The sequence below is a fragment of the Tamandua tetradactyla genome, chromosome 2 (assembly GCF_023851605.1).
Source record: "Tamandua tetradactyla isolate mTamTet1 chromosome 2, mTamTet1.pri, whole genome shotgun sequence".
Classification (NCBI taxonomy): domain Eukaryota; kingdom Metazoa; phylum Chordata; class Mammalia; order Pilosa; family Myrmecophagidae; genus Tamandua; species Tamandua tetradactyla.
Window position 1 is genome coordinate 150,501,600 of NC_135328.1, and position 16,081 is coordinate 150,517,680.

At 36.2% G+C, this 16,081-nt stretch overlaps 1 protein-coding gene and 1 long non-coding RNA gene across 4 annotated transcripts in view; one reads left to right on the forward strand and one right to left on the reverse strand.

The window, feature by feature from the left end:
- SNX9 (sorting nexin 9) overlaps positions 1-16,081 on the forward strand; it is a 149,094-nt gene that overhangs the window by 37,252 nt on the left and 95,761 nt on the right. For both annotated transcript variants that reach the window (XM_077149350.1, XM_077149351.1), the window contains exons 2-4: positions 6,710-6,796; positions 12,165-12,239; positions 13,990-14,115. In XM_077149350.1, the coding sequence (XP_077005465.1) occupies positions 6,710-6,796; positions 12,165-12,239; positions 13,990-14,115 (288 nt within the window). The remainder of the gene's footprint in view (positions 1-6,709; positions 6,797-12,164; positions 12,240-13,989; positions 14,116-16,081) is intronic.
- On the reverse strand, positions 5,867-15,635 carry LOC143674065 (uncharacterized). 2 transcript variants are annotated; one of them, XR_013170845.1, is made up of 3 exons: positions 15,535-15,635; positions 11,852-11,959; positions 5,867-6,740 (listed from the first exon to the last, which is right to left on the reverse strand). It is a non-coding gene; the product is annotated as an uncharacterized LOC143674065 (long non-coding RNA). The 2 variants fall into 2 exon arrangements; XR_013170846.1 differs by lacking the exon at positions 15,535-15,635 and adding an exon at positions 15,312-15,521.

Sequence of the window (16,081 nt, forward strand, 5' to 3'; positions counted from 1 at the left end):
TGCAAGACACTGGAAATTAAAAGAAATATCAATATAATGATTAAGCAGTCATACTCATTTGTTAAATCCTATCTTCTCTGTGATGATTTTTGTGTGTATGTGGGGAGTGAGGGATGTGTGTACACATGGGCCGGGAATTGAATCTGGATCTCCTGCATGGCAGGCGAGCATCCTACCACTGACCTACGGGTGCACCTTCCTTATACTGTGTTTCCCCCCCTCCCTTTTTTTTTTAACACAAAAACTCTCATCTTGCCTTATTTTCTCATTTAATAAATATGCATTAACAGTAATTGCACATCAGAAAAATAAGCAGTCTCCTTATTCTCTTTTGCTGTGGTAGAGTGTTGCATTTTGTGGAGGTACCATCTTCTGTCTAACTGCTCCCTACCTTTTAGGGTGGATCTGGACCTTTGCTGTTATAAACATTGCTGCAGTGAATGTCCTTTTGTATTTGGCACTTTGCAAATGTCTGGGTACTTCTAGAGGATAGATCCTCTGAAGTAGAATTTCTGGATAAGAGTTTATGTTTATAATTTTGATAGGGACTACCAAACTACCTCTCATTTCCATCAGTGCTATGTAAGAGTACCTGTTTCCATGCCCTTTCATTTTCTTTTCTTTTTTTAAAATTTTTTTTAAATTTTGTTTTTTTAAAATACCAAAAAACACCTAACAAATGCAAACATTCCTATTTTGATCATTCTGTTCTACATATATAATCAGTAATTTACAATATCATCACATAGTTGCATATTCATCATCATGATAATTTCTTGGAACATTTGCATCTATTCTGAAAAAGAAATAAAACAAACAAAAAAAATAATACATACCATACTGCTTACCCCTCCCTTTCATTGATCACTAGCATTTCAAACTAAATTTGTTTTAACATTTGTTCCCCCTATTATTTATTTTTATTCCATATCTTCTACTCGTCTGTTGACAAGGTAGATAAAAGGAGCATCAGACACAAGGTTTTCACAATCACATAGTCACATTGTGAAAGCTCTATCATTATACAATCATCTTCAAGAAACATGGCTACTCTAATACAGCTCTACATTTTCACGCAGTTCCCTCCAGCCTCTCCATTTACATCTTGACTAACAAGGTGATATGTATTTAATGCATAAGAATAACCTCCAGGATAACCTCTCAACTCTGTTTGGAATCTCTCAGCCATTGACACTGTCTCATTTCACTCTTCCCCCTTTTGGTCAAGAAGATTTTCTCAATCCCTTGATGCTGAGCAGTCTTAGCTCATTCTAGGATTTCTGTCCCACCTTGCCAGGAAGGTCCACACCCCTGGGAGTTATGTCCCACGTAGACAGGGGGAGGGTGGTGAGTTTGCTCGTTGTGTTGGCTGGAGAGAGAGGCCACATCTGAGCAACAAAAGAGGTTCTCTTGGGGGTGACTCTTAGGCCTATCCTTTGTGGGGTTAAGTTTCATATGAACAAACCCCAGGACTGGGGGCTCAGCCTATAGCTTTGGCTGTCCACACTACTTGTGAAAATATCAAGAATTCAACTTGGGAAAGTTGAATTTTCCCCCATTCTCACCATTCTTCAAAGGGGACTTTGCAAATACTTTTTTATTCACTGTTCAAATCACTCTGGGATTCATCGGGGCATCACTCTGGACAAACCAACAAAATCTCATGTCCTACTCAAGATTCCATGTACTTATGGTGTTCAATTAAGCTGCCTATATAAGTTATTTTAGGAAATGCACTAGTCAAAGTACAAATTTTGTACTAAATAAACAATTTTTGCTTTAGTCTCACACATAAGTTGAAATTTTAAAATATTAATTACCATCTATTTTCAGCACCCTGCAGTAATGACATTCCTTTGTTTTTCCTCGTACAAAAACATTTTTTAAATTTGTACATTTAGTCACTATCATTATGCACTCTAGGCATTCCTAGATTATACCATCTCAGTCTTTATTGTCTTTCTTTCTGATTTCATTTGTGCCCCCAGCCCTCCTCCCTCTATCATTGTCATATTCAGCTTCATTTGGTGTTTTAACATAATTGTATTACAGTTAGGTAGTATTGTGCTGTCCATTTCTGAGTTCTTACATTCAGTACTGTTGCACATTCTGTATCCCTTCAGCTCCAATTACCCAATATCTTACCCTGTTTCTATCTCCTTACGGTCTCTGTTGCCAACAAAATTCTCCAAGTTCATTCACTAATGTCAGTTCATATCAGTGAGACCATACAGTATTTGTCCTTTTGTTTCTGGCTAATCTCACCCAGCATAATGTCTTTAAGGTCCATCCATGTTGTTACATACTTCATAACTTTATTCTGTCTTACAGCTGCATAATATTACATCGTATGTATATACGAGTTTGTTTAACCACTCATCTGTTGATGGACATTTTGGCTGTTTGCATATCTTTGCAATTGTAAATAATGCTGCTGTAAACATTGATGTGCAAATGTCCATTTGTGTCCTTGCCCTTATGTCCTCTGAGTAGATACCTAACAATGGTATTGCCGGATCATATGGCAATTCTATATTTAGCTTTTGAGGAAGCGCCAAACTACCTTCCACAGCAGTTGTACCATTTGACATTCCCACCAATAGTGGGTAAGTGTGCCTCTTTTGCCACATCCTCTCCAGCACTTGTCATTTTCTGTTTTATTGATAACCCATGCCCTTTCATTTTCACCAACTTGATGTTATCAGAGGTTTTGAAAAACTTTTTTCCCCAATCTGATAGGTAAACAGTATCTGTTTAATTTTGTTTTCTTTTATGCATGAGGTTTTACATTTTTAATAGCCATCGGCTTTTTTTTTTCTTCTTTCCCTATTCATCTGTAGGTGCCCTTCATGGAATAATGGAACTAATCTTTAGTCTGTGATGTGAATTGCGAATATTTTTTTCTAATTTGTCATTTTTCATCTTATTTATGTTATTTTGTTTTTTTTGCTGGACAGATGTTTTTGGTTTTCAGGTGAAAACTAGTCAGATTTCTCCCTCTTTCTCTCCTAAGAATTCTGGATTTTGTTTCATATTTCAAGTCTTCTTTCATTCCAAGGTTATTTTAATTCTCCTAAGATTTCCTTTGGTATTTTTTTCATGGGTTTCTTAAAAATGTTTTTATTATGGAGATTATTAAACATATTCAAAAGTGGGATAGAATAATGAAGCCATATATATACCCATTACCCAACTTCAGCAAATATCAACTATTAACAACTGTCTTGTTTCATCTGTACCCCATCAATTTGCCCTGTTCTGCATTATTTCAAGGGAAATGCCAGATATTCATCTGTAAATATTTTAGCATACATCTCTAACAATGGGGCGTCATTTTAAAATATAACCACAGTGCCATCATGGCTGTGGTTATGTTGGGTTACTGTACGTAAAGTTTTTTTTGACATGTGCAAGCTCTGGGAATTGAGTCCTGGGCCTCCCACATCGCAGGTGAGAATTCCTCCACTAAGCTGCAAAAGGAGGTTTCTTTTTTTGGCATGTGCTGAGTCCGGGAATCAAACCCAGGTCTCCTGCATGGTGGGCAAGGATTCTACCACTGAGCTACCCTTGCCCCTCCGATACCTAAAATTTTAATACTTTTAAAATATCATGTAACCCTCAGTTATTCAAATTTCCAGTTGTGCCAGATATCATATGTTTTATATTTTATTGGAGTCTTAATCCAAATAAAGTCTACATCTTATAATAATGAATGATCGAGTTTCTTTTTTTTCTTTTTTTTGTAAGGCTGTTCCTTTTAATCTTATTGAGAATAACAAAAGAAAATGTAATCCATCTATTCAAGGAGTAAGTTTAACCAAATAGGAAGTAATGACAATAAATAGTGTTCCAAATACTCTTCTAAGTACTTTACAAGTTTTTTTTACTGTGAAATATAGCATATCTACAAAAAAGCAATAAATTTCAGAAGTACATTGTAACAAGTAGTTACAGAACAGATTTCAGAGTGAGTTTGGTATGTGTTACAGTTCTGCAGTTTAAGGTTTTTCCTTCTAGCTGCTCCAAGACTCTGGAGACTAAAAGAAATACCAATATAATGATTCAGCACTTATACTCATTTGCTAAATCGTATCTTCTCTGTTATAACTCCTCCTTCTCCTTTGATTAATTGGCATTTAGGTTCAAGGTAATGAGCAATTTTATCTGTTTTGTATACTGTCAGTGGTGAACAAGAGGGGAGAGGGGTAGTGAAAAGGGGAGTGGGGGTAATTGAGAACACAGGTGGACACCAAAGTGAGGCTAGGGAAGAGAAAAGAAAGAAGGAGGTAACAGGAGAAAGTGCCAGAGGTTTTCAGCACTCAAGGTTTCCAGTCTCACCTAAGCTTTATGGACTAATTGCTTCTCTAGATTAAGTGGCCGTTTTTTTCTTTTGACAAGTTGAGCTCATTTGGGGATGAGCTTATCACATGTTTTTTGAGCTCCAAAATTATTTTCAGTTCTAATTTTAAGAAACATCTCAGTAAAATAAGTCTTAGTTCAGTGTTTTAAAATAAGCCTGCAATATTTATAAACATTTTTCCGTTGGTAAATTTTCAGTAATATTTAAATGTGTAAGGGAATTTCCATTTCTTTATTTTTGGCTAGTTTCACATTCTGTTTCACCAAATTGTAAGTTTAGTAAACAAGAGATTTAGGTATTTTGTATTTGGGGGAATAATTGGACTTCCCTTGATTAAAAATTCTTTTTATCCAGGAGTCTCAGTGAACAATAATGGAAACAACAGATTTTTTCACCCAACCAGCTTAGTATTGATTGCCCTACAGAGTGGCTCCATATTTGTAGAATTTAGAAGATGTGTTTTTTGTATTCAATGTAAAATTCTTTCAATTTTTCTATAATTAGACATTTTTCGTAGTAAAATATTAGAAAAACCAAATTGTTATATACAGCCAGTCAAAATGGCTGAGCCTTTTTCCGAGGTACCTGAGCTTCTTCTCCGAGGCACCTCAATACCCTGAGCTCAGTGAAATCTCTCCAGGGATGCCCTCAAATATTTAGTTCATTTCTGCTCTGATACATGAAATGCTTGTGACATGTTTTTCAAAATATTCTACAACGTGGCAAGCAAAATTCTATTTCAGCAACTCTATGAGAAAAATATTTCAGCACACAGTTTTTTTGTCCTTTGTGATAACCTAGAGAAATTTGTAATGTTTATAAAATTTTCATCTGCCTCCAGCCTATTCTTTCAATCACTTTTCCCAACTTCTCAGTGTAGAAGTAGAGGATCTGATATTATTTTTTGACAGGCTGTACATAACAATTTGGTTTTTCTAATATTTTACTATGAAAAATGTCTAATTATAGAAAAATTGAAGGAATTTTACACTGAATACAAAAAACAGATCTTCTAAATTCTACAAATAACATTTTATATACTTGCTTTCTTTTATATTCAACTGTCAATCTATCTTACTGTTTTATGTATTTTTAAATAAATTGGCATTTGTTTTTTTTCCCTTAGTCTTTTATCACTAGGTGTGAGTCATTATTCCTCGTTAAAAGAATGGCAGGTATCAGTAAGCAAATGTGAAGAAAATGCAAAAGAGAACGAGAAGGCCTAGCACAGTTCTTGTCATATGGCCATGTTCAGTAAATACTTGTTGAAAGGATACAATTTTCCTTGTCCTATTTGAATTTGCTTTTTAACACAAGCAATTACTTTTTAAACAAACCATATGTTTCCTAGATATCTGTGATCTCAAATTTATCAAGTAGACTTCTGGAAGATAGTCATGTAAGGCATTTAGTTGGAACTTGAAATGGAATAAAAATACATATATAATATAGCACACATTTTATATTTTTATTTTATACTAATTTATTTTGTATTATATACTAGTATTTGTATATGTCTACATGCATAATTTTCTTTTGCCCAGCCCTCCACATGGCAATTGTATGTGGAATCCACAATTCTGGGTTTGATGTGTTAAGGGCCCTCTTGATGAAGAGGCTCAAAGAGTCCCACCTTACATTAACTAGAACAGCTATGCTTTTGCCTGCTTTATATAAAATTAAGATTTAATTTCAGAGAGAAGTTTGAAAAAGCTTAACTGTTTTTATAACCTGACCGCACACATAACCCTGTGTAAATCATATCATGCTGTGAAAGCATTGTAGTAGAAGAACGTGAATATATCATGGTCTCCTAATCTTCACTTTCTTATTAGATGCCAAGGGATACCACGTTAGAAATATTCATCCCAGTGGTTCTGGGTTAGGAGGAGTCAGAGTTTCCACAGGAAGGGACTCCTCTGACGATGTATGTAATTTGTGTGTGTCTGCACACATGTGTGCTTGTATGTGAGCAAGTATTCACAGAACAATTTCTATAGTACTTTTTGTTTGTTTCACTCTTTAGTGAAATGGGTATTCTGAGTTACTTTTTGTAGGGCTGATCTCTGAGTGCAGTGTGGGCAGTTACTGCAGATCTTCCCTGCTTCCAAAACAGAAGGGGGCACGCACCGTTGTTGTTCTTCCTCACAGTACAGCTGATGAATCAATGTGGGTGACACGTCTTCCTTTCTTCCAAAACAAGCATAGCTTACTGTCATTAAATGAATTGTTTGTTCATACCAGGAAAATTACAAAGTGAACTATCAATGGTTTTTCTTTTTTTCTTTTTTCACTGTCAAGGTTTATGTTTGTAACTTCCTCTTTTCTTTTCCTCTCTATTTCCAATAGGCTCGGGTTATGTATGATTTTGCTGCTGAACCTGGAAATAATGAACTGACAGTTAATGAAGGAGAAATCATCACAATTACAAATCCGGTAAGAGAACTGTTAAGTTTAAGTCAGATTGTCCCTATCCCTATGAACTTTTTTTTTTCAAAGTAGACTATTTTTTAGAGCAGTTTTAGGTTTATAGAAAAATTTCACAGAGTTCCCATATTGTGCCCCGCCCCCACCCCACCCCACCCCACAGTTTCCCCTATTATTAACATCTTGCATTAGTGTGGTTTATTAACTAAAATCCATGGTTCTCATTAGGTTTTGCTCTTTCTGTTGTATAGTTCCATGAATTTTGGCAAATGCATAATGTTATATATCTACCATTACAGTACCTTACAGAATAGTTTCCCTGTCCTTAAAGATGCCCTTGCTCCATCTATTCATTCCTTCCCCCTTCCCCAGAACCTTGAAAACTACCAATCTTTTTACTGTATCCATACTTTTATCTTCCCCAAAATGTCATATAGTTGGAATTTTGCAGTGTATAGTTTTTTCAGACTGGCTTCTTTCACTTAGCAATATGTTTTTAAGGTTCCTCCATATATTTTCAAGACTCTTTTCTTTTTATTGCTGAATTTATGTTTGTTTATACATTCACTTGTTGAAGCACATCATGGTTGCTTCTATGTTTTGGTAATAATGAATGAAGCTTCTGTAAACATTGGTTTGCAGGTTTTTGCATGGAGGTAGTTTTCAACTCATTTGAGGAAAATCCTAAGAACATAATTGCTGGATTGTTTGGTAAACCTATGTTTAGCTTTGTAAGAAACTGCCAAAGTGCCTTTTAATGTGGATTTATTTTTAAGATTTAATTTTTAAAATAAGTTGATCATTCAGACCATATGAATTTTTCTTCCTATTGCTTCTGAAGTGTTGATAGTGAAATAAAAAGCTATTATGTAAGCATTGAGAAGAGTTGGGTTCCCTAAAGAAGCTGTGTGCATAATGAATTTATCTCTTTATATTATGCTTTATCAATATGTTTATTTTATACTTTACATGGGTTATTCTATAAGTTTATTCTATATATCCTGATTTTTCAGACACCCTATAGTTGTTACAGAACTTCTCTCAGTATGCTTTTTCCTGGCACCATAAGATTGTGTCTCTAGAATAACTAAGATATGATGTTGATTTTCCAGACTTTCCTAGTTTATTAATTTAAGGTGGTTCATATTGCTGTCATTTTTTTCTAAGCTTTATCCTTAAATCAGATTAGATTACCAGAAAGCAATATATTTGGACTGTGTTAACTTTGCTGTCATTGGAATTATTTTTGCTGAATTGCAAGTTATTGCTTCAGCTTTTATTCAAATAAGAAGCAGCTTTTTTTCCTGAATCTTTACAAAACCATGTTTGAACTTATGTATGTGTATATACACATCTACATACATACCTTCAAAGTGCACATGTGTATATAATAGACATCTTCAGATACATATATATGCATATATATGTATCTCTGCTTATGTAACTGTGTATTTCTGCCCTCTAATCCATGTGATCTTTTATCTCAGGTTCTTTCTCTTAGAGATAAGGCATGTTTCCTTTCATGAAACAAAATCTTTATAGTCTGTTGAATTTCTTGTTTGATCTGTGTTGTCAGGAAGTTCAGAGGTAAACCTAGTATTCATTTTTTCTTCTTTCTTCCAGGTCCTTTTACAGTTTTTCCATTGATTCTGAGTGATATGTCTCTCAATTTTTATTTAACTTCCTTTTTATATGTAACTTTATCTGTTGCAACTAGGGTGTTATAATTTATAGCAAAATTAAAAGTTGAACCTCTTTTGAAATAAAATTTTAAGAAAATTGTTCAGTTACTAGTAATTTTGTTCATGACTTACTTAGATGGAGAAGGAAATGAAAGCAGTCATGGAGAATTATTTTTTGTCCTTGTGAAATTAGTAGAACTCTGTGATGTTACTCCCCTTCTTTAGCCCTTTCCCCTATATATCACTTGCTGACTTTCATGACAGTACTTTTTGCATTCTTCTGGTCAGTGCCCTGGGACTGTTGTCCTCCTTGATCTGTGCCCCCTGCCTCTGGGTCTTGCACCTCTCCTGAGTCCTTCCCCTCATTCCAGTCACTCACATATTAATATGCATGCAGTCCTGTGCTCAGAACCTCAGGGATGCAGAAACAGAAAACTGTGCCCTTGCCCTGTGCTCATTAATTTTCAGAGTGGTCTGCATTCCTGTTTTCTTATGGAATGCTTCCAGCAAGGGATATTTATTGACACTGATACAGTTATATAACACTGTAAAATGTGTTGGCTCCTGCATACCTCACCACTTCCTCCCTAGCCATCCTGTTGTGATCCCCTCTTCTTTCAGCCTCTTGAATGTTCATGTTCCCATATAATTCCATCTTTGGCCCATTTTCTTCATGTTATACTCTCAGATTTTAAAAAATATTTTATTGCCATCTATGTGCTAATGACTTTAAGTAAAAATCTGCAGCGTGACTACATTGCTCAAACCTCAGATTTGGATAACCGGTAACCTCATAAACATCTTTTCTTGGTTTTCCCACAAGCGTCTCAAACTTTTCATGTCTGGAACTCAGTTCATCACCTAGGCTATGCTTACTCCTACTCTTGAATTCACTTTATTTAGGCTGTGGGGCCACCATCCATTAAATCACTCCAATAAGATTCTCTACTTTTAAGCCACAAGTAAAGCCATTGATTTTTATCTGTTAAGTATTGGTCATATCTCTCCACTCAGCCTCCTCTCTCTTCTCTCTCCCTAATATCAGCACTCTGAGTTAGACTCTCATCTTCTCACCTGGACAGCTTACCTTCCTAGCTGGCCTCCCTCCCACAAGTCCATGGTCTATCTAAAATGCAGTCTAATGTGTTACTTCTCTGGTAGCTTCCTGTGCTTATCCAAGATCATTTAGCTTGCAAGTGGAGGAGTAGGGGGATTCAAAGCCACATCTGTTTGGCCTTTAAACCTCTGCTTTTTTAAAAAAAAAAATCTGTGGGGGAATACTACATGTAAACAAGTGTACCAGATGTACAGGCTATTTGTAGGGCAGAAGGAGATGAGCTCAGAAAAATGGCTTTTAGAACCAGATCAGAGAGGCCCTTGTGGGCCAGTATAACTTTGGACTTTATTTAGTAAGTAGTGGATATATTTAAGGGGTTTGTTTGGCTTTTATTAGTGATATTTTTATAGAGATGTGGTGTGATGAGACCTGCATTACAGGAAAGTTAATGTAGCAAAGGTGAATACATTCAGTTGGGATGGCTAGAACTGTGGGATATGAATCTGAATAGTGGCAGCTGAAAGAAGGTGGGTGCAGGAGGCTTTGGAGAGTCGGACTCCAAGGACTTAGTGATTGATTAGATGGGGTTGATGAGAAGGAAGTCAAGATTGAGGGAGGCTTTTGACCTTTGAGAGAATGGTGAATTTATTGAGGACTGCCAAGGACTTTGAAAAGATTAAATAAGTTTGGTTTTAGATATGTTGAGTCTACAAAACAGTAAATAGTCACTACTGTCCTTGCCTTGCATCAGTTTGGAAATAGAAATGCAGAGCTAGAGATCAAGGCTAGAGATAGGAAGCTTCTTCAACATCTAAGCTTATAAAGAAAGGTTCAGGGAAGGACAGGGAAAGTCTTTAGGAGAAGAAAAGGTGATGCTGATATTCCCAGCTGGGAGGAAAGGGGGCGCCCTTGTGGGATAACAAAAGTTCAAGGAAGGAGAAAGATGATGGTACTTCTTTTAAATAGATAGTTGGCTTTTTTTTTTTTTTTTTTTTTTTTTTACATGGGCAGGCACTGGGAATCAAACCCAGGTCCTTGGGCATGGCAGGCAAGCATTCTTACCTGCTGAGCCACCGTGGCCCACCCAGGCTTTTTTTTTTTTTTTTTTAAAGCCGATTTTATGTTAGCGGCAAAAAAGAATTGCTGGGTAAAAAAATACGTATAAAACATCTTTCACGTGTTATCTTAATTTTAAAAATTTCTTGAATGCTCAAGAAATAATGAATTACTTATATTTAACTTGTCTGTTTACTTACTAAAATTCCGGTGTGATTTAGGAAATAAAGGAAATTTGAATATAAAATTTGTAAAAAAAAATGTGTATGTAGTAATTTTGATAGTATGCTTGGTATTCATAGGTAAACAAGTTCCATGTTTAATCATAGTTAAGAGTCTTTTGTGGGCGGGCCACGATGGCTCAGCAGGCAGAGTTCTTACCTGCCATGCCAGAGACCCAGGTTCATTTCCTGGTGCTTGCCCATGCAAAAAAAAAAAAAAGAGTCTTTTGTCTAACCACCAATTTTTTTTAATGAAATATTAAAATTTCATGTTTTTTAAAAATTTGGGTAAATTCTTTGGATTGCAATTTTTTGTAAAATAGTATCTTCAACTTATAGTAAAAAATTGACAAAGTTGCAGCTTAAAATGATTGAAAAATAATGAATAATCCAGATTCAGCTAATTATTATCTAATCAGGGAACCTATGCAAACTTTAAACTCTTTATTTTAAGATAGAAAAATGTGACCTTTATGAGCGTAGTTGACAACACTGCAATATACATCTGAATATTATTAAAAGGTGAAATGTTAGATTGTATATATAGTGAGACAATAAATTTTGTTAAAAACTATGAAAAAAAGTGACTTGGCTGAGATAATAGATTGAAAAATGGGAATCCTGATACAGAGTTCTACCTTATTACTAATTTAATATTTAAATATAATACCATTTATCCTAAAGAACTAAAGAACCAATAATTACTTAGCTTTTGCTGCATAGCAGACAGTCCCACAACTCAGTGGTTTAAGAGAATGACTGTTTGTTACTGCTCAGGAGTCTACAAGTCCCCAGTCTGTAGGCTGGTTCTTCTGAGCTCCCTGAGTCAGGGGCTTGTCTGTAGTGTTCTCATCTGTCTTATCAGGCTGCCTGGTGGGACTGAAGAGTCTAGGATGAACTCATTCACCCATCTGGCAGTTCTTAGTGTTGTCTGGCTTTGACTGGGTCTGGGTCTCTTGTTATTGAGCAGCCCAAGTTTGTGGACATGGCAACAAAGGATTCCAAAAGACAGGCTGAAGTGTGCAAAGTCTTGAGGCTCTGAACTCACCCCGTATTATTTTATCCTCATTTTTTTAGCCAAAGAAGTCACAGGGCTGCATAGGTTCTAGGGTTGGAATTACATCTCCGCCTTGACAATCGTAGCTGCAAGCCATTTCTGTAATAAATAGAGACGACTTGAAAAGTGGTAAATCTATGAGGAGGTTATTTTTCAGTCTTGGATCATTTCTTGTTAAAGTTTGATTTTTCTGAAGTAAAGAGAAGGCTTAAGGATTTAAAATTTTGAACAGAATGTTAGCAGAATATCTGCAGGAAATGCCAACTCTAATCTTTTTCTTTTTTCCTTGTGGTAACTTTATTAGGATGTTGGCGGAGGATGGCTGGAAGGAAGAAACAGCAAAGGAGAACGAGGGCTTGTTCCCACAGACTATGTTGAAGTAAGAACAACATTTACCATTAAATCTGATTCTTTATCAAGCATCTTTTTATAAATTATCAATTAAGGACAAACTGAAAGACAGCAACTTTTTTCATAAATTTTTTTTTAAGTAATACATGCTGATTAAATAAAATGTGGAAAATACACTGAAGTGTGTCAAAGAAAAAATTGCATCAAATTATGTTGAACAGACAAGGATGACTTTACTCAAAGCTATATGCAATAGGGAAGACAGACTTAAGGCTATTGCAAGAAAGAGAGAGAAAGAGAGAAAGAGTGTGAGCAGGGCAGAAAACTGTCACAAAAGGGGAGAGAGAATGGGTTCAGGCCCACCTCCCCCAGAGCAGAGGGCAGAGCCCTTTTAAGGCCTGGGGTTAGCTAGTAGGAAAGCCCTGGAGCACAAGGCCAAACAACAGAGTAGGTCTGTTTCCTGGAGTTCTCTCTTGAGTTTACTATCCAGGCTGGAGGGAACAGGTTCTACTTAGATTCCCTAAAGGCCAAGGTCACAGAGGTCAGAGGCCTAGAAACACAGAGAAGTCTGCTGTCTAAAGTTGAGTCAAGCTAAGGAGACAAGTTAAGGCCGGCTTGAGTAGTAGTAACACAATGGGGGAGGGATTTTTAAGCCTTTCTTCTCCAGGATCACAGGGCTCAGGTAAAACTGATAACATTTTCAAGGAGAACTAAGAAAAAAAATATTACCTAGAGGCCAAAGCTCCAAAGGCAGACTACAAGTATTTAGATTAAGTTCCTTCCAAGGATAGCAATTTTTAATTATTCTGAATAAAAGTCCCTATTTTCTCATTGCTTACATTGTGTGATAGTTGCTGCCTATAACAGTGATTCATTGTAGAATTGATTCACAAAGTTTAAATAATAGATTTTTTTTTCTTTTAAGTAGCCTTTCTTCTCCCTGTGCTCATTTAGAACATACGTCTCAGTTCCATGGAAGAAGGGTTCTTGAATAAACTGTTGTGAGCTGCCGAGAATAGTGTTCTGGCACCTGAATGAGCTCCACCTGCCTGGGGATATGCCAGCCCAGGTGACCTAAACTTCTTCTAAGCCAGCCTCTTGGCGCCCCCTGCTGGTTGTCTGTAGTCACTCAGAACTTATTCTAGGTGCTTGTTGAGCTTGCCTCTTATTTTGGAGGCAAAAAGGAAAAGATTGCCTGGCACCTTATAAATACAGCTGAAAAGAGATGAAGGATGAAAGTACCTCTGGGTCACCCCAAGTAGAGAGGAAGAATGTCCTTAGGGAAGGAGTTGACCTGGGAGTTGGCTGCAGAATGGACAGGCTATAAATCTATTGCTGTTGATTGGAAATGAGCAGCCTTTGGTTCCTTTGGAGAATCTGATGAAATCTGAAGACCTTTTCCTCAGAAAAATGTGCCACATGCACATACCTCCATAATCTTTCATGCAGTTTCAGAGGCCTCATACCTCCCCTGACCTCCATCCATAAATTTTAGGTTTACATCCTGTTTTAGCTCTCTGCACTGTACATTCCATATTCTAAAAATATGCATAACTGAGAACAGTCTAAGAAAGTAAGTTGATACTGTCATTAATTGCACTTTCTAGTATTCTGCATACTTATATAAAGGGATACTTATTGAAGGTATTCTTGGCTTATTTCTTAAGACTGCAAAACCCTTTTCCATAATAGATGGCACTTCTTTTTTGCCCTCAGACAATGTTATTCTTAAATGACCCCAATCTTTGAAAATAATTGGGGTTCCTTTTAATATGCAGATTTTGCCCAGTGATGGAAAAGATCAGTTTTCTTGTGGAAATTCAGTGGCTGACCAGGCGTTCCTTGATTCCCTTACTGCAAATACAGCACAAGCCAATTCGACAACTGCCAACAGTAATAACCAGGTATGTCTTACATTGTCTTGCTGGGTGTGGCTGGCTTTACTGAGAGAAAAGGTCATTTGTGAAAGCTTGTGATGCTTATAGCTATTGCCGTTCTCTGAAAGCACATGTAAAGCAGCTGGTAGATTTTTGTGTGTTTTTCCATTGGGTTTTAACTAAAAACTCACCTGTTATGTCTGTCTAAAGACTGTTTTAATTATATAAGGAAAGACAGGCTGTTAATTTTAAAAGTCTGGCATGATGTGAACAAGGACCCCAGAAGTTGCACATAATCCTTTCAAATGAGGGCTTGGAAAGAAGTGAAGAGGTCCTGTTGAGAAGGCGGTCAGCGTCAGAGAGCTGCCGTAATAAGAAGCGTATTCTCTGATGTGGAGCATGTTACCTGTACTCTCAGAGCTCTTTGGTTCTCTTCATTTTGCAGATAGGAAGCAATGTTGTAAAAGTGACTATTAAATCATAGACACTCAGCACATGCTGTTGTTATTGTGTTGCTTTGAAAAAACTTAGAATAGTGGAATAATTTTAAAAAACATGCACTGAAACATTACATGATTAATTCGTTTCAGTAGCAATTTAAATTTTACTAATTGAGGTGATCAGCCAACTTCATAATGATGATCTAGAATAAGTCACAAGGAGAAAATTGAGATGATGGATATCAAATATTTTGCTATCTCTATCTTTAAATGAATGTATTTTAGGGGGTGTTAGCTCTTGATATTTTTTAATGACATAAAAGGTTTTAAATTATCTTATGCTGAATAATCCTATCTTTTATAATTATTTGCTTACAGAATGTCTGTATATCTTAACCCTCAAAGGGAATTAATCAAAATACTATAACCAAATATTAATTATAGGTTTTATACATTTTAAAAGATTTTCATAGACATCCTGAATTACAAATTAATCTGATTCAGATATGTAAAATTCAGAGGCAAGATAATCATCACAATTGAATATTTCCCTATATTTGTTTACTTGAGACCTTGGTCAGTTAAGGATCATGCACCATAAAATGTGAGGAAATAGTAGTTATGCTTTACTTGAAGTTTTCCCAGGGATTCTCAACCCGAACATTATTGACCGTTGGAGCCTGATAATTCTTCACTGTCTGGGTGTTTTAGTTTCCTAAGCTGCGTAAGGCAAATATCATTTATTCTCAAAGACTGGGTGCTAGTGATCCTCAGTTTCTCTACCTCATGGCAAGGAACGTGGTGGCGTCTGCTGTTCTTTCTCTTCCTTTTCCCTTCCATGGCACACATGCACTCTGTCTTTCTCTCTCTCTCTCTGTCTCTGTCTTTTTCTCCCTTTCCCTCCACCCCCCATTTATAAAGGACTGCAGTAAGAGGATTATGACCCATACTGAATGAGATGGGCAATGACTTAACTGAAGTAGCCTCATCAAAAGGTCCTACTTACAGTGGGTTCACACCTACAAGAATGGAGTAAATTTAAGAACATGGTTTTCTGGGGTCCATAGAGTTCCAAGCCACCACATGGCACCAGTTACACCACCCCAGTTGTGACAACAGAGGTCTCCAGATAATTCCAGTGTCTCCTAGGAGACAAACTCAACCCATTTGAGATTCACTGGGTTATACAAAAACATAAGCGGAATAAGTTTGCATTAAAGTAAAAGGCAATATTTTAATTGAAGGGAATTATAGTATGAACAAAATAAATGTAGGAAACAAAAGACAGAAATATTCATCTTGTTTTAATTCAGGGGGCCTACTTCATCCATTATGTCGCCATGGCTGAAGCACTGTAGTTAATGAATACAAATTCAAAATCAGATTAAAATCTTCTGTTATGAAGCAGATTTCCTTAATATTTAAATTGATTAGCAGTCTAAATGCTTTTCTTCCAGGTTATTTAGAAGGTAATATAAACAATTGAAAAAATGAACTCTATTAACCAATCTAACATTAACTCTAATCAAATCTTTTGAAAAGAAGAAAAAGTG